The sequence below is a fragment of the Channa argus genome, chromosome 11 (genome assembly GCF_033026475.1).
Source record: "Channa argus isolate prfri chromosome 11, Channa argus male v1.0, whole genome shotgun sequence".
Lineage (NCBI taxonomy): Eukaryota > Metazoa > Chordata > Actinopteri > Anabantiformes > Channidae > Channa > Channa argus.
In genome coordinates this window covers 22,735,119-22,759,599 of record NC_090207.1, presented here as the reverse complement: position 1 = coordinate 22,759,599, position 24,481 = coordinate 22,735,119, and the positions used below count along the sequence as shown (strand labels likewise).

General features: G+C 39.3%; 1 protein-coding gene across 1 annotated transcript in view; it reads right to left on the bottom strand.

The window, feature by feature from the left end:
* The window catches only part of sema4c (sema domain, immunoglobulin domain (Ig), transmembrane domain (TM) and short cytoplasmic domain, (semaphorin) 4C), an 85,303-nt gene that overhangs the window by 11,098 nt on the left and 49,724 nt on the right, over positions 1-24,481 (bottom strand). The window contains exons 4-11 of the mRNA XM_067521507.1: positions 15,874-16,028; positions 10,464-10,526; positions 7,652-7,750; positions 7,186-7,282; positions 6,518-6,637; positions 4,648-4,799; positions 2,567-2,742; positions 339-483 (exon numbers count right to left, since the gene is read on the bottom strand). Of these exons, the coding sequence (XP_067377608.1) occupies positions 339-483; positions 2,567-2,742; positions 4,648-4,799; positions 6,518-6,637; positions 7,186-7,282; positions 7,652-7,750; positions 10,464-10,526; positions 15,874-16,028 (1,007 nt within the window). The remainder of the gene's footprint in view (positions 1-338; positions 484-2,566; positions 2,743-4,647; positions 4,800-6,517; positions 6,638-7,185; positions 7,283-7,651; positions 7,751-10,463; positions 10,527-15,873; positions 16,029-24,481) is intronic.

Here is a 24,481-nt window from a genome sequence, read left to right as displayed (position 1 = left end):
TTCGTTAGCTTTCACCTCCGCCTGCCATTACACCCCATCTTCTGCTTCCTTTCCTTTCGTCCTGGGTCATTATGTTCTTAGTTTTTCATGTCATGCCAGCTTTAGCTGTTTTTCACTTCCACTGCAACCCTACGCCACCCATACTTTCCTCACTCTGACACCAGCCCTCCTCTACTTCTAATTCCTCCTTTTATAATGCAAATTGTAGATAAAAATACAGATATACAAGATATTTATCAGTTGAAAAACACAGCTTTTTCTTGCCTCTTTAAATTGCTTCTGGCAGTATTTGTATTTATCATACATGATGTGTGAAATGATGACATGAGATGACTTACTGATCCAGGCCGTGGGAAAGGGAAAGTTCCAGTGAAGCGTCCCCATCTCTGGGAGGCTTCACTGTATTCTTTGTAGGGTCCTTCAAACACTTTCTTCACATCACCAATCTGGTACTGGCACACTGCTGAGACATCCACATCACCCCTGAAACATGGCAGCAAGGCAGGGATTTAGTGATGTGTGGCAGTAAAAACTGAGATATAGACCTGGCATACCCTCGTGAAAAATGTGACTCTTTTCAACAGCTGAGTTTTTGAAAGCAGCACAAGTTAAGTCAGGCTCTCTTTGAACTACAGTTAACATGCTTGCAATCAGCTAACACGGGTTCAGATGAGCATATGTGCTTCACTCCATAACTGTCCTTTGAGCGAGATACAATTATTTAATGTATTAAAAGCTCTCTGCCTTCTTTTGCCAGACAAACTGATGTACAAATTGCTGCACATGTAATACACTTCCTTTATAAGCCAGTGAAATCAATCAGTTGGTGCTATGCTCAGGAAATGCATTTCATTTAATGGTAAGGTCGGGGGTGTGGGGGCATAATTTCTATCCCACCCACTTGGGGTCTAAAATTGGGTATTGACGTATGACCCAGACACATTTAATGATACTCATCCAACAAACAGACTTGATTTCCATGCTCATTTGCTGGAATGAGAAAATAAATTAGAATTTATTTAGGTATCAAACTGAGTCACTGATATACGTATAGCTATGACTAAGCCTAGCTTTGTAGCCTAAAGCATTACAAATAAATTCTGAATTGGCTCTTCTGCAGGATGTAAAGTACTCAGGAAGTAGCAAAGCCCCACATTTAGAGTCTTTTTGCAGTTATTTGTGTGACATTCATTGAGGCTCGCAGCTCCAAATGCACCTTTAAATGGACTGTGTACTGCTGCTGTAAAATGTCATTTTAAAAAAAAGATGAAGTTGTGTCCATTAATTCACACAGTATAATGTGAATTGTCCTATGATGGAAGTGCATTTTCCAGTCTGAAACAGTCCTGTTAATGTGCAGCAACGCCACTGATTTTATAAGCTGAACATAAAACCAAAAGAGAGTGCTGACGTCTTAGCAAGTTGAATCACCAGCCTACTCAGTCAGATTACGACTTGAACTCCAAGTTATCATTTGCATAATGTCCAATTGTCTTATTATTATCTCTATCAAAGCCAGGGGTCTTTAAGGAATCCCCAACGAGTCACAGAGAGAGAAAGGATAAGGCGTGTATTTTTTTTACCCAGCAGCCGTAGGAGCTCTGAATGAAGAAACAAAGTGTGAAGTTCAAACATGGTTCACTTTGCGATATAATATCTTATTGAAGAGCACAAAAGACTCCCATCAAATGCCAATGCCTGAAGACAGAGCAAGTCGCCAAACATCCCTCCTAAAGAAATGTCTTTTTTTTTAATAATAAGCAACTGTTTTCCACAGATATGTTGTGATCCATCACATGCCTGCCTTTAATTCACTAATACGCCATGTACTAAGCTACTGTCGCCAACCCTCTTTTAAGATGAGGATGTAGTTTAAAGTGAGATGTCCTTTCAGCAGTGGAAAACTAGAAGTTTTTTCTCTGATCAGTCACACAAAATGTTTAAAAGGTGTAATATTGTCCTAAAAAACAGTATTATGATAATAGGGGTAAGAGTAGTAGGATTTCTTGGAAAAAAAACCAAATATATGAGCTATAATGTCGAATGGAAAGACATTATAGGTGATGAGTAACATAAATTATTTGCTAATTTATGTATTATAGAAAGGTATTAAAAAGCTTTGAATACCCCTGTGAAAATGGGTCCTTTTCATATTTTACCGCAGAAGACTTAATTTAATTATTTGGATTCTGTCAAGCAAATGGGTTCAGTATCATCTGAAAAGTCACAGGAAAAGCCAGTAAAACATATTAAAGCACACTTGAGTTTTATCCACTCCAAGTAACTCACATTAGTGTCATTTAAAGGCCTATTACATTAAAGACCCAATTACACAGTAAATACCTAATCACAAAAAGTGCATAATTAGAGCCACCATATCACAGTGACTGGCTAACCCATGATTTTAATAAAAAGTCCAACATCTTGACATGGTGGAGCAGTGATGTAGTGTCTCGCCCCAACAACAGAGGCAACGTGTAGTAATTAACTCACATTTATCTGAGCCTGATACTGAGACTGAGATACAGGACTTCAGTCACTATTAGACGTCTCTGCGCGAACTCACCACTGGGCGTGGAAGATGCCGTAGAAGGTAGTGCCGCGCCAGTCCTGCCCCGGCAGTGTGAAGACGGCCCTGAGGTTGTTGAAGGCGACGTGCCGCTCTGGGATGGAACACTCCAGTCTGGCCTTCTGGAAGGTGGTCCACTTCTTCTGCAGGGTCCTGGTGCCACCCAGATCCCCCTATGTCAGACAGATTAGGTCCTATTAGTGGCTGATTCACTCAAAAATATCGTTAGCTAAATGTTACTGTTACTGTTTGGTTTTCTCGCATTCAGTCCCTGATGCACTTGAACAATTGTGATGCAGATACCTGAACCTCTTGTGAATGCTTACAGCTTTTTACAGTAGGAGGCATCTTATAACTGTCAGTTAAACTTTTGCAAAGGTAAATAATTGTATATGGTAAATATTGTTAGGTTGTTTCAATGTTTTTCATGCACTTTGAGGAGGCGGTCTTTTAGTTTCCCCCTGAAAAACTCCAGTCACATCATTTCAAAAGATCATAAACTGTGCTCTATTGCTGTATCCCTCTATTTATTATCTGTTCTTTACAAAGCGGGTGGCAGAGGTTTTGTCTCTCCAAGCGCATTTAGACCCTGGGACGTTCATGTTTACTACTGAAACCCAGCACAAGCATCATAATAATATTTAATTGTACAATAAAGTTTGCAGGCAGCATGTATTGATAGTTAGTCTCTTTCCATTGTGTTCTGTGGGCTCAAAAGAGGCCCGTCTGTCAACTACGTCTCATTCTTATTATCCTCAGTGATTTCAGAAGCTGTAAAAAAGGAATTTAAAACATGCAAATGCTCATATTACAGCAATGAGATATAAACATTGTGCTGCAATAGCAATATCAGCAGGACGCGCTGAATTATTCATGTCTCCAGTACACATCGTGCGCAAGCATCTGCCTCTAATTTGAATCAAAGAGCTTTATTGTTCATCACAGCACAGACATTAAAGGGCACTTCCCATAAAACAGTGCATATATTGTACAGTTAATTACACAAATCTTGTCAGACTGTTAACAATCTGTCTCAATTTTGTTCAGTTTAAAGGTTACTGAGATTATACAGTGTGGGTGCATACGTAACTGTGACATGACACTAAACCCTTATGGTGTAAACTAAAAGGTCAATGAAATCATAGACATTTAAAAGAACTGCTGCCACATGATTCATGGAGTGGCTCTGATGTCTGGCAGTGATCAGTGTGGTATGTCAAATCTAATCAGTGATCCTAACAAGGCCCTTAATTAAGCAAATGAATGCATCAGTTACCAAATAAATCTACGTCTGTGTAAACGGTCTTCGTTCTTCTCTGGTTGGTAAATTGAGGCCGCTCATCTTGTTTTTGTGGATCAGTTCAAAGCACAGGACAGCTATTTTCTTTGCGCTTTATTCTGCATTATAAGTGTTTTGCTGTTATAATCAGTTTCTTACCTTAAATGTGTTTTTGACATTGTTTATTGCATGTATCGAAACGTATGCCACTGTAGACAAACACTACAACTGTTAAAGCTGTTAAATTCAAATTCGCTTGATGATTAGATGGATGTGTGTAGAAGGAGAAAATATACATGGTAATTAGTCCCGAAGTGAATACTGGATATTCATCAATACAAAATCTGAGCATTCCCAGTCTTTTGAAATTGTCCACCTAAGTTTAAATGAACAGCTTCCTGTCTAGAAAGTTGTGCAGCTTGCATAACTAAAAATAGACAATAATAAGCTCTACAGGTATTTTAATTGTTTTTCCATATATCAGATAGTTGGAAAACAGCTCTACCAGTTGCTTCCTTTTATGGGGAACTCTTATTTTAAGCCTGTAAGCCCCAAACTCTGAGGAAGTGCTCTCTCACATTATGAAGCAGCTGCGCGAACAGCTGGAGCAAACAGAAAACACCTGATTTTGAGCCAAGTGTACCATGACTTCGGAGTTTAAAAATCTGTCCCCGTGCACTCCTACATACTCACTGAAAGATGTTTGAATCTGCTTGTTTTTGCTTCTCTCTTGTTTGTTACTGAAGCAGGTTTCAAAGACTCCCACTTCAATCTGCTCTCTGATCAAAGCATGTGTTACCTTGCAGACGCGGGCCACTCGGGCCACAGTGAGCTCGGTGTCACAGTCCAGCTCTAATGCTCGCTCACTGAAGAAGAAGTAGATCTTGTCGTCGTCGCCCTCTTTGCTGCCGGTGCTCTCTCGCACCAGGGCCGAACCCACGAAGTCCGGTTCTGCACACACACACACACACAAACACACGGCAGAGTGGCTTCAGGAAGCATAGTTACACCGACAATAAAGATACAGAACATCACAACCGAACACACAGCGCCATCCTGTATAGGTGCACTTGGACTAAATCGCATATAGACAGAGACACAAGCTTGACACCTCCATCTCATTTCCTGCCACCCCTTCTCACCTCTGTCCATTTTCTATCATCGCCTCGTCTCTCCTCCAGACATTTCTTGCTCTCTGTCTCGCCAGTGCTCCCTATTAGCGCTCCATTTTGTGTTTCTCACTTCCTCCCTGCAGTATATTTCTGTGATTCTCTGTATATTCAGTCCTCATTAGATTGTGAACTATATCTTTTTTTATTTTTTGAAAATGGCAGATACAGACAGTTTTGGACAGAGGCAACTGGGGGCTTTACAAGGTAACCATCTTTATGCAAAACTTTTTTTTTTCCCACATTACAAGGATACAATGTTTCCCCAGACAGACTGTGCTTTTCAGTATAAAAGGCTCTGAAGCATCATCTCCACTCAAACCCAGACCAATTAAATGCTTTTAGTCTGGCCAGAAGCAGCTTAAATTAAAGTGAAGCTAGCTCCATTGCAGGTGTACTTTTTAATAAAATCTCCCTATCAGCAAGAATAAAACTGACACATCAAACGTCCAAATCTCAGCCTCGACTGTATGCTCTTCCTTCCACTCTCCATTCCCCTAACACTATCTTTTCGTCGTCAATCCTAATGTCTGTTCTTTCATCATCCATTTTTTCCTGCTGTGACTTCATCCTCTTCTCTCCCCTTCATTTCTCTCCAAGTGGCTCACTTCTTTTCCCAACTCCTCCCTTTGGAAAGATAACGGTTCTTTTGCTGCAGCAGTGTCCTGTGCTTAATTTCCTGCGACTCATTTCTCTTGTTCTATTGCATGTTTCTGGTAATGAAATTCGGTTAAAAAGAGGCCATTTTTATCAAGCTCTGATGTGATTCTTTTAATTTAAAAACTATTTTATTTGTCATTGTCAGAGTAGATTAAAAAAAGAGTTAACACTCAACTGAATTCTATAGGGGTGAACACAGTGGATACATTTTTATTTTAGATTATTAATATATTATCCTCTGAATATAATAACAGTGATGGTAGGTCCTGTAGTTTGTATAATTATTTGGAAGGTGGGGACACAAAGCTGAAGTGCAAGAAATAGATCAAACAGTGTATTTGTGAACTTGAAACTTACTTCCTATAAAAGCTAATGTAAAGTTACAGTAGTAGCACCATCAGCTGTTACAATTATTCTTTTATCAGAAATTAACTCAAGTTGCAAATGTTGACACCAATGTAATTTTCAGTATTTTACTTTTTAAAAAAAAATACTTCTACTTATCAAAAAACCTTTGTATTAGCTGAAAGTGCATTATTATTATCATCTTACATTTAGGGTAAAGTTTGCATCGCCTGAAAATGCCATTTTAATGCGTTAACGTCTGTGCTTGAAAAGCTTGACACTGCACCATCGTTTCTCATAAAAACAACTGATTTTGGAAATGTTTGGACATTTTCTGCCAGCAAACTTGTCAAATTCAAGTATTATAAAAAAAACTGTTCTTGTTATTTATTTTCCATTATATTCTTTCTATTTTTGCCCCCCCTGTCCCTCATTCTATTGGCAGGCCTACTACTTCTTTCTCCTTGTCTTTCTCATGTCCTCTTTTTCACATACCATTAAGCCAGGAAGGCAAGTATTCGCTCTTCATGCTGTAGTGCTGCCGGCCCAGGTTCCTCAGAATGACTGGCTCGGTACCTAGAAAGTTGTTGAGCGTTGCAGAGTACAGCTCCTTATCTGCAACAACAAAAATGCAAGCTTTAGTTTAATTCTGTTTTTCCCAGCCACAATAGAACAGGCTTACAATGAGAGAAGGTCAGTGGTTCAGCAGGGAAACACAAAAAAGAACGAAGAATGGGTGCCTGCTGGTTCAGCGCTGCTGTCCACGCAGAAGTGAATGCAGCATGCAAAGTTAAATGGGACGTCTGGACTCTCAGTACAATCGTATGGCTAAAAAACAGATGGGAAATGATGCAGGAGTGGTTTTTGGAGATTTGATGGGCATTTTATGGGTCTGTTAAAGCTATAACACCATGAAATCGTTTACTTCTATACATAGACACGGAACAACTGAACCTGACTCTGTGTTTCGAGCTGGTAATGGATGCCAATGGATTTACAACTATGTACTAAGGTTTCTTGAGGTGAAATGATTTTTCAATCAAAAAAACTTTTGTATTGTTTTTTTATATAAAATTTTAGTATTGCCTGGATTTGGAACACTTGAAAAGATGCACATATTTAAAGTTATGCATTGCATAACACATAAATATGAAAATACTTACCCACTATCAGGCCAGTGTGGCCTTTGGCAGGGTCATATGGGCATTTTCCCTTCCCATCTTCCAGGTTTGCATTGTTGAGAGTGAAAAGGTCTGCATTCTGCACACACACACACACACACACACACAATGAGGAACACAGGTGGTTTGTGGTCAGTATGTATTATGACCCACATGACACAGCTGCAAGCTCTGTCTGCTGTTACAAGAACCATAGTTTCACTCCTCGCCATGTTGTCCTGTTGCATCAGTGTCACACATTTGCACACAATACACACCAGTGTTCATACATTGAGCGAACCCAGCGTGTGACAGTGTTTTCCATTGGATTTATTTTTATTTGGTCACACAGTGGAAGTCGCCTCAGGTCTGATGGTAGACATCTCAAGTTGACACCTGTCAGCGCTGGCTCGCTATGACTCACTATTTTGGGCAAACAAGCGCTACTGCGATACACATGCATACTTACCACATAGGTGCATTTGGGCTGGAAAGCGTAGGTTCCGCAAGTGTAGAGCAACGTGTGGTTGTAGCTCTGCAGAAAACGTATGTAGTTGAAGCATTCAGTCTGTCAAGGAGAGAGGAGGAGTTATTACTATTATTAAATGCTACTTCCAAATCAACCCAGTGTTGTTTTTTCCTCTGTTTTGTTTCCTTTGAGATTTAGTCGCACAACACTGCTTCAATCCGACTTCTTTTAAATTCACCTGAAACACTCCTGTAACCTTGAAATCATAACCTTTGATTAAAAATGCAAGAAATCAAGCTGCCAAAGGATCTTTTGCCTGTGCAAACAGAAACTTTAAACATTTTTAATTCATTTGGGAGGCGCGGACTTGAAGACACTGAACATTGGGGGCCTCTAAACATTCAGTGTCCTATTGAGGACATTGCTGAGTACATGCCAGTGATGCAGCCACATGATCTAATCAGCATTCAGCTGTTCAAAAAGTGACAGATTGTTCCCATCAAAAGGATACTGTATGTGTGTAATTAAGAATATAATATATGCAGTGTTTCATGAGAACGTGCCCTTTAATGGTTGCACTGTGATGAACAATAAAGTTCTTTGAAAGGGATTGGAAACAGATGCTCACACATGATGTGTAATACAGGCAGGAATCATTCATTGCATCGAGCTGATGCACTGCAGCATCAAACCAGCGTCTATATCTCACAGCGGTAATAAGAGCGATATGTTGTTTTTAAATTCATTTTTACAGCTCCTGCAATCACTGAGGATAATCCGGAAGCAATGTGTCTGGCAGACGGACCAAAACTACAACATTAAATGGAAGGGCTAATCGCTAAATATAATGGCAGGCAGTGTAAACACCATATGTTTATTCTCACAATATCAGTAAATTCCTGTAATCATATGGAGGCATTCACAGATATTTTATTTACTGGACTAAAATAGCTATGCACCCTAAAAGCACTTTTTTTTATAAAGTTTACACAAAATGTTCTGTACGATCAACGAGATCACAGCACTAAAGACAAGGAAACTGTCGTAAAATTGCGTAAAATTTGAACATGCATTAACTTTTAATGACTACTTAAAAGCAGTGGAGTATTTTGAAAGCACCAGTTAAAGTAATTTCTTGACATGTACTTTCCTTTTTTCAGTCAATTTTTGTTAGAGTTGGTGCTACTGCGCTCCAGCGAAGCATTCGCCCTTCTGTTTAAAACCACATCAAACGTTACTGCTGTGCAACCAGAAAAGCTTTAACTCCATTTTAAAAAAGTTCTGTGTTTCTCTATAAAATATTAAATGAGACTTTTTGCACATGTACATTATGCAGCTTAAGCTTCTGCTGGGTTGTTGGATACACTGTGTCTGTGTTTACAAATGACTCGAAATGGTGGTGAGAAATAAGCCTGTTTCGGACATGAACTCTAGTGAATGTCAGGAGGATCAGGCTCCGATATTGTCTGGAGTTTTTCTTTCAGACACGTAGCCAACATCAGGAGATAGTCTGTGCGAGAAGCGTTCTCACTTGTGAAGAAATACTCTGAGTAATTGAGCAAGGGGTGGTGCTTGGGCACTTCGAACAGGGAGCGGGACATGACGCAAAAACTGAGGAAGTGACAGTGTTTTGCTTGTAATCTCGTCGTATACCACAGAATCTCATGCTGCTCCTTGTATTTGTTTGATGATTTCCAGGTCTGTCAGATATTCGCGAATTTCGTTGTCCTTCCAATTTGACATTGTTGTTGTGTTCGTATGAACGAATGAGTTTTTCACCTTCGGGTGTTTGTATATGCCTGGTTTCGCAGCAGTCGCAGGTAATAGACGTCATCAACACGCCCACTCACTTACAAAATCCGAGTAACGTCAGGGCCAACAGACTTTGGTGTTTGCATTCACACAAATGCCCCCCCCCCCACAGAGAAAATCTGGAAAATGTCTGAATTCCAGTGCATGTTTGAAATGGGCTCTAGAGAGGCACTGGTGGGTTACATAAGCCCCTTACAGACATGCACAGGAAATTAGACATTATCCAGACTTTTTCTGCGGGGTGTATGTGTGAATGCAAACACCAAAGTCTGTTGGCCCTGACGTTACTCGGATATTACTAAGCCAGCTCCCTACTGCAAAGTCCGGATTATCTCCAACTGAGCTCATCTGTGAATAGAGGAGGTGATACTCCCGAAGAGCACAAGCACCCCCCTTTGCCCAATTACACGTATTTCTTAACAAGCGGGCATCTCACACGGACTATCTCCCAATGTTGGCTACATGTCTGAAAGGGAAACTCCTGACAATATCAAGACCTGATCCTCCTGACATTCTCTAGAGTTCATGTCTGAAACAGGCTATAGAGTTACTGCTTTTCACCCTGTTAATGCTAAAACTAGTTAGTTTAATATAATAAATTATGGAATAGTAAAGAAAAAGGCTATGCATTACTCCTTAACCAGGCAGTGATTTCCTGCACCGTCATGTGCCACTAAACTTCACTTGTGTTCATAAAGTTCTTTTGCATAATGTGTTACGACTAAAGTAATATTGTATCTGTTAACAGTAGTTTTTGTTTTGCAAGACAAAAGTTGCTGATCCTAACCCCGTCTGGATGATGTCCATCACACCCTGCTAATGTAAAAACTGGAGAGTTTCCAATTTGAAATCTCCGAGTGACTTGATGAAATGGAAATATATATAAAGTCAAGTGAATAATGTTGCTTTTATAACACGCTGGCTTCAAAACTACTGCCAACATGCCCCCAAGCAAGGCAAAGAAAACCCCATAAACTCAGTCAGCTAAAATCCACATTACCTGGTTGTTCTTCCCCTTGGCAACACACTCCTTCTTCTTGTCCTGTGGAGCTGGCCAGTCGATCTGGAGAAGAGGAACATACACATGTGATGTGGGAAACATTGTTTTTTTTCTGTGAATCATGTCTTCTGCTTTTGGTACATAAGTGTTGAAAAAAATCCTTTTTGGTTGTTGGCAAAGACCATAAAAAAGATTGCCAACTGTAAATAGATGTATAAAAGGCATCACCTCATTTCTGTTTAATGTGGTACATCAAGAGACACATCTTAGCTAGAAACTTCACACTTTTCTTGCTGCCATTTTACTAATCTTGGCTAGTAGATTCTGCACTCTTGACCACTAGCTGTGGTAACTATAGTAACAACCACACTGGTACATTTTACAAAGATTTTTTGGTCCTAAAACTGCAGTTTTTGTCATCGACACATAATGGTCACTAATGAGATTAAGTGCAAACTTTTGATTCACTACTGTAATAATTTTTGAAGTTCCAGTTGTTTCTGAAAAACTAGAGTAAACAGTTTAAACTAGTTAACCTGAAATTAAAGATACTGTAAAGTTAAGTTTGTTAAAAATAGTCCATGGACTACAGGTGAGAATTTGTTTGAGTTTTGCCCCCTCAATTATTGTGTTTAAAACATTAAAAACAAATCGGTAAGAAGCATGGTGCACTTGACAAGCTTTTATCCTTCGAAGGTTCAATTCTCCTGAAACTTGTATGAGGAAGCTAATGAGAAAGTAAAGTGCACATTCTTTCACACTTCATGTGCCACACCACCTTTTTTACTGATGACCTTTGCTACTGTATGTAGTGTTATTTACAGTGGCTGCTTTTTTTAATGACTGTGTGACACATGGCTGAACTTTGCTCTGTGGACGGAGGTCCAAAATATGAAGAGTGTTTACAAAGAGGTTTCCACATCATTAGAAATAATTACACTGGCTATTACAGGCTGGGGGGCTGCTGCAAATTCAGAATTAAACCCTGATTTACTTGACTGGATTTAAACCAAAAGCAATCAAACAATGGACTACCGCCATTTATTGTTAGCCAATCAAAAAATACTTACTTTTATATAGTATATTACAATGTGGCCTTGAGTTAACAAAATAAAATCCTTGCACACTTCACATTTAAACTCATATGTTATATATAACATATATGCAAAAAAAATGTCTAGATACTGTATATTACACATTGATGAGCTGCATTTTAAGAATTCCCAAATGTATATAATTTTTAAAAATATTTATATTTTATTAGCAGGTCACAAAAATGATACTCCTCCTGAACACTATCCTTTGAAAATCCACTGATAATATCCAGAGTTTCTATGTTCACTAGAGAGATGATGATGGAATTATAGTGGTTCAGATTTAATAACAGAATTAATCATGAAGACCAGTAGCCGTGAAATATTACCTCTAGGATTTGTGGCTTGAACTAATGGACTTTTAACGAAAGACCTGATAAAATTAAGCATGGAAACACAGGCAGCTTGCTATTATTTGTAATTGTTCCCATCTTATTTGTCACTACAGTCACTATCTATTACTAAAGTATTCATATTATAATGCTTGCTATAGAAAGTCAGGGCCAGGTCACAGATTATTACAGTATTTGACGTACTGTACAGTTGGGGACAAAAGTAGGCTTCCCCTTATTTTAAAATTGCAAAAAAGAGTAAAACAAAGATGCTTTTTTTTCATCAACACAATATTTAATGCCACATTTATCTGAAAGTAATTAAGATACATTGTCTTTAATTTCTCAAGGGGGATGCAAACTATAACTTTTTTACGTCTACTCCTTGACCATTTTTGTTACTTCTGATGATGAAGGTACATTTGCACAAGCTGAATGTGCAGTATTAGATTCAGGGTTAAGTTTGCATCTCTCTTTATACTGAAACTGCTTAGTCAAAAGCGACTGTATATCGGTCAAGCTGACTAACATGTAACAAAGAGACATTTGCCAAGATAAATGCCCTCGACTTCCCATGAACCCATGGTAATAATAACATGCATGCGTTCTTCACATTAGAGTATATATCTGAAAATCTTTGAGATTTTAGAAAGTAAGTGCAGTTAATGACAGTACCACAGGTAGTTAGTGGAAAGATCTCAGCTGAAGTGGAAACATTTATTTTGGGAAGAAACTCAGTGCTATTACAGGGCCACTTGGTTTCAGCAATTTGAAAGGCACATGGTAATCTCTAATGATTTATCTCACCATGCATGTGCACAAAGACTACAATCTACACTTTGCCCATTAGCTAATGAAAAAAAGAACTTAAATTGAACATTAGTTCTCAAGTAGCTGAAAGTGCTCTTTTAGAAATATAACATACTCTCTTATTTCTAATGTGACCCAAATTATTACTGAAAGATTTTTTACTGTCGTTAATGCAGGGACAAAGTGAAACAGTGCAGTAATGCTGCCGATTTTTCCAGTAGTGACTGGGTTACCAGTAGGAAATAACGGAACAGAATAAGTAAATCAAATAATGAGAACCATCACCATGGCACAGTTCGTAGCTAAATAATGGAGAAGAAAGCACTTTAGACATGAATGGGAGCTGCGTATCTCCGAAACTTCTAAATTCTGAGAAAAACAGAAAACATCCAGGGAAAAAAGACAGACATGAAAGTAATGAAGAAAGAAAAGTGAGTAAGACAACCACAAAGAAATAAAAAGGGAGGAAGGAAGACAGAGTGATGGGCAGAGGGAGAGAGAGGGGACAAACTATTTCCTTGTCCTCACTCAGTCATTTTTTTATGTTGGCTCCTTTCCACTAGATTGCACACTGGGGGCTAACAACAGGTGGTCTCATCATTACTGTAGGACTCATAAGCCTCACTCAAACAGCCTGTGCTAGTTTTGCATGTCATGCTATGTGTGTGTGCGTGTGTGTGTGTACGTGTGTGTGCATCTAATAACTGCTCATTATGATGGTAATCCAGATAACAACTCACAAACTGCTGCAGGCTGCTCACTACACCTTCTCTGGACTGCTGTAATTGTATTGATTGCATTATGGGCCAATTACTGAAGGAACAAAGCAAAATCAGAGTAAGTCTCTGTGGCTTCAGCATCTCTGCATATTTAAGTATGTGTGTATTAGGTCAAATCAAGGGTATTTATCCTGAGCAGGAAAACAAATTTTACAAATTAAAACGTTAAAACATTACAAATCACACACACATGCACATGCATACACACACACAAACACACACAGATACACAAATAAGTGCATCATAAACTCAGAGAGATAGGACCAAAGCCAAAGTGTATGTGTATGGGTGCTCGTGTTCTCCCACACATTTACAGTGTATACGACTGTGCTGACAGAAGTGAAATATTGAGCCAATAGCTGCACATATTATGATATTTTGCAGCTTACTCACATTATCACTGTTGGAGGCTTTTAGCAACAGATAACATAAATAACTTCCAAATAAAGTAATAACCTGGCAAAATATCAGAAAATGTACAAAGTACATCCAAAATATAAAAATCTCCATTCTGATTTAACAAGTATTCAATCAATCATAAAAAGTAAAGATCATTACTTTGTTTTTGTTACAAGTTGTGTTGTTTTTATGGTTGAAAGATTCAAATGTAGCTTAATGTTCAGGCTACAATATGCAACAAGACTGCAAATAGCATGAGACTGAAAATCAATCTACTCTGCCAACCCTGCCTGTCCGCTGTGCACAGTTCTTCAGTTAGTCCTTGTTTAGGAATTATAATAAATGAGACCGCTCCAAAACATACTTTATGTGGCAGTCACACCAAGATACATGGGAGAAAGATGGGAGATGGTTGTAAAAAGCTGCTGTTGGTAATTTGACACATTGCTTTGTAAGAAATTATTATTATCCATCTATTATCTGTAATGGCTTATCCGCTTAGGGCCGCGGGGGAAGCAGAGACCTATCTCCGCTGTCATAGGCCGAGAGGCGGGGTACACCCTGGACAGGTTGCCAGACTATCTCAGGGACCAACACATAGAGGCACCAATTAACCTAACATGCATTTTAACAAATCTCGATTTAATTAGGTGTACAGTTAAAATGCTTAAAATTTGCATTTTTCTACATACTATATGTCTAAAGTTTTGGCCCCTCTAGAACTACCTCTTCTTATAATGCACTCCAGTACAACTCCACTAACCGCTTTGACCTCAATAATAAACAGAGAGCAGAATTATCACCTTTCTGACAGTTTCTACTTAAAATCTGAGAAGTTCTAACTAGAAGTTCTAAGTAGAATTCATGGCAGAGCTGCTGTATTGGATTGCATTAGATTGTACAGGTGTACCTAATAAAGTGGCCAGTGAGTGTATATACTAATGGCTAAACAATGAACTGCAAACTCAGCTAGCTTTTATCATTATAACCTTGTGTTAATAACATATCATCCACATACCTTCTATTAATCAAGGACCAAAATGTAAAGGAGGCCAACTGTTATAATATTGCGTATTGGCACTTTCTTGGTTCTTTGTGACTGTTTGCAGTGACCAGTTTGGGTGTAATTTGTGGTCACAAACAATGTAATAAACTCAACAAAGCAAAGCTGTCCTTTCCTTTGGAAAAGTTGACACACTGCAGAGCTCTTAGCTAACAGCGTCGGTTAATACAATTTATTATTTTTCTGACCCTTGAAGGAGGACACTTTAATGCATTCTGAGAAGACATTAAATTGCTTGCCTATTTGTACTGTATATTACTAGCTTCAACGAGGCCTGAAGATTTATTAAAATAAGTACACACCAGACCAATAAAAGACAACAAATGGTATGACTCAGTCAACTTTATTATGGTAGCCTACCATTAGGTTCTTTGATTATCTGCCAGTTTTTGTGTGCTTACATATGCCATTGAGTCCAAAAAGGAGTCAAAATAACAAAAAAAAGGGCAGTGTGAATGTTAATAGGCAGCCGAAGCAAAGGGAGATATGCTTTTTGCTTCCTTTGCTGCTTATCCAGCTGAACCTCTTTAATATTTAAATGTTTTATATAATAATTTATCCCCAAATTATATTATAATTGAATTTGGTGTATTTAAATGAAGTGTTTGAAATGAGTGTTTATCTCTGCAGTGCTCACTAACCAGACTGTGTAGAGGAGATGATGCCTTTTGTTCCCGAACTGTCCATCATGAAGCTGTGATATTAAATCTTATGTGTTATCATTTAATTTCTTTCATTTCGCCAAAAGCCTTGCACAACGTGTGGGTGTTTGCAGTGCCAGTTGGGCAGTGTTGTATAAAAAATGGTCTTACTTGAAATCTTTGCTTGTCCACATTGAACTTATAACTTATAACTTATAAAATTCGAATCCCCCTCAGTAGTGGCAAATAAAGCCTTTACAGTGAGAGTGTGTTTGTTTTCACTGTGTGTTACCTGTGGCCGTAGCTGTCTGCTGATGTCATTGGGGTCAAGGGCGAACAACGCCTCTCGCGCTCCAACGTACAGAACCCTTTCGTAGTCGGACAGAGTCAGCATGCTGTAGTTGAACACTCCCTGAACGCTGAACCTCGCCATGCTGTCCAACACATCTGGATAAAGACACACAGACACACCAGTATGTTATAGTACTGATAAACCAGAGCTGCAAAATATCTCATCTTCCTTTCAACTGGTTAGTTGACAGGTGAAACCTCAGAAGAACATTTCCCACTCCCATTGTTGAACTTGGTTTATATCTCAGTTTATTCACATCAGAAACGTTTCCCACTCCACCAGCTACAGCTTACCATCATTCTTCCTGTGTCTACAAGATGCTTACACAGCTCTGAAATGCTACAGAGCAACGGTCTCCAAGAGCTTCTGCACATACGAACACTGTACTCAGTTAATCTGCTCAACATCTCAGCTTCCATTTACTTGTCCAGATTTCAACAATCCATAATTTCTACCTTTATGTGATTCTTAAATCGTTTCAACATTTGCTACTAAAAGAAAGTCCGTGTGAAAGATGCCATTAAAAGTGACAAACCCACGACAAATGCAGCCCATTTTAGCACCTTCCAGCTCATCAACATTCAACGGCCAGCTGTTTTAACCTGCTGATCAGTACATGGTGCAGCACAAACCGTTTGAGCAAGTTGGTTATAGTGGCCAACGCAAATTACTACACTGTCCACGTCCATCATGTACCATAATCACTGGAACTGGAGCAGCAATAAAATGGTGAATAAATTCTTTTAACCATCACAAACCACAAGTTGACCTTTTTTATTATCATCTATTAGTTGTAATATAATTTGTAAAGTGGAAGAGTGCAAAATTATTTCATGTTTGTGAGAGGAGCCAAGATACTTGACTGGAGGGAGGCTCAAGTGCGTATGCTTTATGGGCCTCAAAACATAGAAACATTTGAAACACCTGGGTAATTCATATTGCTGCAATTCAAAATAATAAAGACTTTTTCTAGTGAAAGTGCCACTGAGCAACAAATACGTTGCCACGTTTTACTTCACTTTCCAGTGCTCCTTAATGTACAGTCGCAGCTAAAGATATTCCTTAAAAAGATGATAACGTCAAAAAAAAAGGTAAAAACTGGCCCAACTATGTTCAAATCTACACGATACAGCTACAACTTTAACATGGTTTGACAATAAGAGGGAAGTACCACCGAGAGAATCCCCACTTTAATGATCAAAACTTCAAATTAACTGATACAGTTCAGGTAACATAAAATCCAACTGACATTATATAAAAAAAAAAAAGACTCTCACTTAAAGCTTTCATGATTATAACTCCTAATGAGTTTGCTAAAACTAACCACAGTATCTAGCCCCAAGATCTGTTGTAAATTATTCCTGCAGGATGGACCGCTGCGCTGAAAGCTTCCCAAGCTTTGTATTTACTTTAAAACCTCTAGCAGAAACAAGTCTTCGGGCCAAGCTGATAAGTCCCAGATCTGTATGTCAGAAGTGAGATAAGGTGGTCGTCTATTTAGAAAAAGCTGTGCAAATAAACAAGAAGCCGCGATGCTCTCTCAGACTAGGACTTGTTTTGATGAGGAGTGCAGTCCTGTGAATCACCACAGCCACAAGCAGAGGTAGGCAGCATCTACCGCTTCAAAGTAGTATATATGTAGTAGTATATATGAATAAAGATGATATCTCCCTAATCTATGGATGATACAAAGGCTGCAAGTCTGCAGATTTAGGTTCAGACTATATCAGTAAACGAAAGCAATCCTCCAGTGTCTGTCAGTGCTTTAATGTGAGCCTTAAAAAGTGAGTATTTTATTGAGCCAGATGCCAAAATGTTTGTATGCATATAGTCATTCAATAAAAATTCCATTAAGACTGGCAATTTTCAAATGGAGAAAATCAGCTAATCTTGTTTTGGAAAACAACCTAAATTGTTCTTTACCTCAATTTAACATAGCTTTGAGACTAAAGATGATTAAAATAGGTATAAACTTAACACTGCAGCATTGTGGAGACTCCTTCTATAGAAAAGAGGCAGCTTAATCCAGACTATACACAACACCTATACACAACAACACAGGGATTTAGAGTTGGAGGGAGCAGCTTTATTGCAAATGGAAAATGAGATCCATCTGACAACGTGGGCTGAATGCAAAGCATAAAAATGCTGATAAATATGCGCTAATAATGGGTGTAAATCTGTGGGTGTGATTAGATTGTTCATTATCTGGGCTGCACATCCAGATGCAGATTGCATTTTAATACAAGGCCTAAATGAGAGCTTTTACTCTGATTAGACTATCACTCAGAGTATTAACGGAATATTAGCCTCCTTGTAAACCCAGATATTGATCCTTTGACGTCAAATAGCTTAGTCCATGTGATTTATCTCGGAATTGGCTAATTTGTTTAGGACTGCGCATATTTTTGGCAGAAATAGTCTCTTAAAGATGATGAAAAAAAAAAAATCACAAAATGTTTTTTTCACAGTTCCATCTGCAATGTTTGTCGAAAAACCAGAGCAGACTATTTTTCATCAAGGATGTGCAGCCCCTGTTTTGCTGTTCACTCTCGTTATCACACACACACACACACACACACACACAACACACACACCATTCAAATCTCCTGCCTAGCATACAGACAAACTAGTGGTGCAGAGCAGAAGTGAAGGCAGAGACAGGAGGAAAGAGAGAAGGGATGGTGTTTAGTTTTCATTATCCACACTCTTGTTGCTTGTAGTGTCACCTTGTTCTCCCTCTCCTCCTCTTTCGCACTTTATCTGGGCTGATGGAATGTGTGCAAAACGGGAGGCGACGACAACCTGCAATGCTCGTAATGTGATCTCATAAACTGAATAGAAATATTTCTTTTCTGTTTTTTGCAGCATGAATATTTTCACTTCTTTTAACCGTTTGTTCCAACTGAAAATAGCAGCTGAAATCCGGGGAGGGAACGGCAGGAACTGGTTTGATTTATGGTGTGGCTAAGTGATCTTGTGACGCCGTGGCCTAGTTGGGACTAAATAGACTTATACACATGGAGAATTCTGTACTGGGTATAGAGGCTATGTGTGTGTGTGTGTGCAAGGTAGGTTAGAAAAGTCAGGATTGTTACTGATTCTGCGCGTGACACCTTTGATGCTACTGAACTGCAATTTGTTTTGTTTGTAATGACAATTAAGTTTTGTTTTAGCTGTGTGTAAAAACCTATTTTTGTTTTTATTTCTTTAAGAACAGGGTGCTCACATTCCTTACTCGGCTGCATCAAAAACATAGGACACAAAATGCAAAACAAATGAAAATCTACCACAAGCATACTTAAAAGAGCCAAAAGTAAGGGGTGAGGGGCTCTTGCCTTGTCTGTGCCCAGGGCCTTATTTTCTCCTATTCTGTCCGTGGCTCCATGGCAACTGAGCAAAAACAGTATGCTGATGAAGGTTGTGTGTTATGGTTGAAACCTTTAGAACAAGATTGGAAATGGAATGTGCTGTTTCCAGGGTTAAAATCTGAAACTGACCTGACTGGCTATTAACATTTTGCCATTTTGCTTTGTTTTATATGAGGGTAATTTTAATCTTCTGGCAAAGACAGAAAATAAAAAATGCAATTGCTCATAATTGTGGAGCTTGGCCTTTATGACCAACAACACTATGATTTATTGCTTTATGGCCTATGGGTTATAAGATATTGAAACCTTTGACTTAAGATTTTTGCAAAAGGGCAGAAACTGATATTATTTTCAGATAGTTACTAACTTTAAATCAAACAATTTCTATAGAGAAAGTTCAGCAGCTTCCAGAACTGTCAGAAGAGTACCAATTATGGTGAAACACTGAAACCAGCTTTCACATGTGCCTGAATGTGTGTTTAGCAGAAAACACACAGTGAATTTATACGGTCAGACTTAGACAAGTTATTAAAAAAAACCTGAGAAGTGACACGTTGTGAGAGGTACAGATGGATGGAAGGAGGCAGACAGAAGAGAAGAGAGAGTAGGTAACCAAAGGAAGGAAGAGGGATAAGTACTGCAGTCAGCTTATTATCTGAAGAGCAGCGATGTATAAACATTGGAGGGTATGTACGGATGAGCGAGCTAGATAAGAGAGAGTGAGGAGAGAGAGTGAGCGAGAGACAGAGGGAAGGACAGAGAGGGAGAGAGAGAGAGAGGGCATCCTCCGGGGAGAACTGAGCACATCTGCTGTTTTCCACACAGCCAGGCAAAAAAACTCCAGAGCTGACACACTTTTACTAAGGTACACACACACCCACACCCACACACAGAGACACACACACCCACACACACTTGTATATGAAGTGCATGGCTACACACATAAATCAGTGCACATCTCTACAAGCATACACACAGTACATAGACAGTCTGTGCAAGTTAAAAAAACACATCGCATCTATACACACACTGAAAGTCCTGAATAGTTCTCCAGGGTACCTGCTCAGTGCCTTGAACTTCTCTTTACCAACAGAGGGAAGGTTTTGCTTTGAGCGGCTCATTGGACATGATCATTGTGTCTGTTTTTAAGAGGCGGATGCACCTGCCACCACACTGTGGCAGCTCAGAGGCTACCAGCTGCGTGTATGTGTGTGAGCTTGTAACCTCAGTTAGTTGGGTTTCTTTAATAGACACAAGACTGGTCACATCTGTAGTTCATAACTAGGTATGTGTAATTGACCAAATGGCATTATTCCTTTGAAAAAACAGTGTGTGAGTCCAAATGTATGTAGACAGCATCTGATAGTTTAAGACAGTTCTAACTTTTTAGATGTTTTACAGTTGGATGCAAACAAAGATAAGGGAAAATATACTCAAAAAGAACCTGTCCATTGTTTGTGGTTTCTCATAGAGTAAAAAGTTAAATTACAGCAAAAATGTATTTGGATTCATGCAGTCAGGATGTCCAGAGCATAAAGGAAGCATATTGTACTGGGTTGTTCAGCACCTATAGTAATGCTCTGCAGCACACAGAATAACATCTCTGTAGTATGTAGTGAAAAGAATCTGCCCTGTATTCACTGTATGTAAGACATCTGAAAATAGTTTAAAACTTTATACAAGGATTATTTTAAGACCTTTGTATTGTTGTGAGTACCTAATGAGTGTGTGTGCATGGGGCGGTTTGAGCAAAATTACAAGGCCTTTGATGCAACAGTTTGGAGGGAGCAAGAAAGAAAGAGGCAGAATATAAATACAAGAGTGTGAATAAAAAAAAAGGAGGGTAGAGATGAGAGGCTGCGTAATGAGTCCAACAGACGTCGATGAGAAATACAAACAAAGGGGAAAAAATAGAAGAGCAGAAGGCAGATGGAGAATACAAAAGATGGAGAACTCAGCGGGCCCGACCGAGGTCAGCACCACTGCTAACAGAGGTGATCAGAGATCACTGCTCTACGTGTCCTCCTCAATGTTTATCTTTCCATGGGTGTGAGGCTGTGATAATGAAGGGTAACAGAAAGAGATGAGGAGTGTTTTACAAGCATTTGAATCTTTGTGGTTGGATTATAAATCATTGATAATTTTTCTTTTTCTTTTGTTTTTGTCCTTTCGGTTATTATCCCGTGAGTTCAGGGTCGCCACAGCGGATCATTGTCCGCATGTTGATTTGGCACAGTTTTTACGCCGGATGCCCTTCCTGACGCAACCCTATGATTATAAATCGTTGATAATATTATATAATCTACAGATTTTAAAAAAGCAAAAAAACAAAACAATCTAGGACATATTTAAATCAGACGAGATCTTTAAGGGGTATATAGACTAACCTAATGAGGTCAGTGAAAATTGTTTTAGACAAATCTGAAAAGAAAACATCTCAGAAGAACAACTCACAATCAACAATCCTGAATCCTACTTTCAGTTAAAAACTAAAGTGTGTATTATGCGGATAAAAAGTCCAGTACTTTAGTAAAAGTACCTTAATGCTGTGAGCAGGAACCACTGCAGAATAACACAGAGAAACAACATATTTTACGTTCACCTTCTCTCAGCAACTGCTTTTACTTATTGTGCTTCATGTGCATTTGATGTTTGCAGACTAAATGCTCTAGTGTTGGATACTGGAGTGTTTGTGAATGTATCACAAAGGAGAAGTTTCCATTCATGCTGTCTTTGTGTAGCGCTGCAGTCACAATCATGCAGCAGTAATGACACTTCAGATAGAACATTTTCAAAGGATGAGAGTGCAACAAACAAAAAGAAAACCTTGCCTTTATGGAAGGTATGATGTTAATTTGTTTAATAAAAGGTAGCAGTTCATTAGCCAACCCTCATGTTATAGCTTCTTAAAAAGTACAATAGCAACAAGGACATAAAATGTTCACTTTGATGATCAAGCAAGTTTCAGTTCTGTGGGCTATATACAAATGTGGTTAATGAGCTACAGTATGCAACATTAATTCTAAAACATTACAGCAATTTTAAACATAACTTACTATACTGAGAGCTGTTTGCTTTGGCATCACATTAGTGAAACTCTCACTGAATTCACTTAAATGTACTTGTGTTGGGTATCTAATGGTCATGTTGCAGGTTCACTATCTAGCCCAATCTGGACCAAACATAACTCCCATGTGGGGTGGAGGAGGAGGAAGAAGGCAGGCCATAAGGGGGGCAGTGCCTGTTGCTTCACTGTTGGCCAAAAAGGCCTCAATCTGGGGCCTCGCCTCTGTGATCATCCTCCATCCAGTGGAGCTGCAGCCTCCTTCTCCCTGTCTGCTATAAATACACCCATCCTCTGCTTATAGCTTCCAACCACCGAGCCACTTGCACACCAAACTATGATTAAAGGCCTATTTTAGGGAGAGCTTTGAAGCAAACACCGAATGAGAGACGGAGACAGGCCGAGCAGGGAGAGACGTTGTGCAGCGCCCACACTAACACATGCACATAGCGTCGTGAAAACCTTTATCTGAGCAGGTACCCTCTTTGAAGGAAAACAAAACAAAAGAAAAAAGCAACGTTGCGCACACACTCCCACGTAGAACTGCACAATCTTTGTCTGCTGAACAGACGACAAGTTCAGAGGAGAGTCAGGTGTACGACAGAATGAGAGCATGTAGCTATAGAGGGAGAGAGGGAGAGAGAAAAGGGAAGGATACACATGACTTTAGTAACTGGATCTGCAAAAATACATTTTGCAACTGTGGAGTGATTTTAAGTTATTATAGACTAAATGTCAACTAAGAATGAATGAGATTTGTAGGATTATTCAGGTTTTAACACAAGCAATTAATGTCCTTAACTCATTAATGACTCAGTAAATGTCCTAAAGAGCATAAAAGTATGGTGATAAAAGTATATGAATACATAACAAAAGTAAATGTTTGAAGCCAAATAATTATTGGTCCCTGCTTGGCTTAAATGACTAAGCCCATGTTTGCTGGTTATGGAGAATTTATATTTCCTCTGCAGCTTCATCATTACTGTTTTTGATCACGGCAGTGGAGCGACTGAATTGAGCCGAAGCGCAAGATGAAGGAAGAGTGGGAGGAAAGGAAGTGGTAAAAGTGGATTAACACAACAACGGGACAAGTGAGCCCAGTGGGGGGAAATGGGAAGATGAAAGAGAGAAAAAGGGGCGTAGGGTGCGATGGGATAAAACAGACTTGCTCTGGTGAGGGGTTTCCATATTGCCATCAAGCAGAACAAATCAAGAGCAGGCTGATGCCACAAGTGAGGTTTTTCCATTCCAGCTTCATGGTTGAGCAAGTATGACTGGTGCACCAGCTGGGAAGAGTTAGGCCTCTTTGTACAATGTTGTGGTGATGACACACAAAGACAGATAGAGAAGATGCCTGTGGAGCTCAACGGTGCAGCATGACACTGCTATACTTTTGGAATTTGACTCACTGAGCAGTTTACATGCTAGAAACTTTAAATATCTGGTGTTTCACAAGAATGGGAATTCTTATTCAAGTGAAAAGCCATTAAGAATGTGGACGACTACCCTCCAGACACTACAGCACAGCTGATATTTTCTTCATATTTAAAAAATTAAAAGAAACCAAATATGCATTTTCCTTAGGGCCAAGACGCAGCAATCAAAAAGTCGGCCAATGAAGGGCAAGCGATCGGTCACCCTATTATTTGCACTGTGTCCCACAACACTGGCACTAGTTGGACCCCTGCTGACAGCTTTCAACTGATTCATGTTGACTCATCTGCTGTCTCTGTCAGTGAGATGGATCACTGTTCAGTGTGAAGTGAATCAGTGCACAACAACCTATCACTAGAGTACATAATAGTTCTGTCTAGCTAAGTGCAGTACATAGTACCACCACTGTCTAAATTATGTCCATCCATCCATTATCTGTAGTCGCTTATCCTGTGAAGGGTCGCCGTGGGAATGGAACCTATCCCAGCTGTCATAGGGGTAGATGTGGGATACATCCTGGACAGGGACCAGTCTATCTCCAGGCCAACACAGAGAGACATAAACAGACAACCATTCACACTTCACATTCATGCTTACGGCCAATTTAGAGACCCCAATTATACTAACATGCACGTGGACTGTGGGTGGAAACCTTCAGAATATAGTTTTAAGTACTATT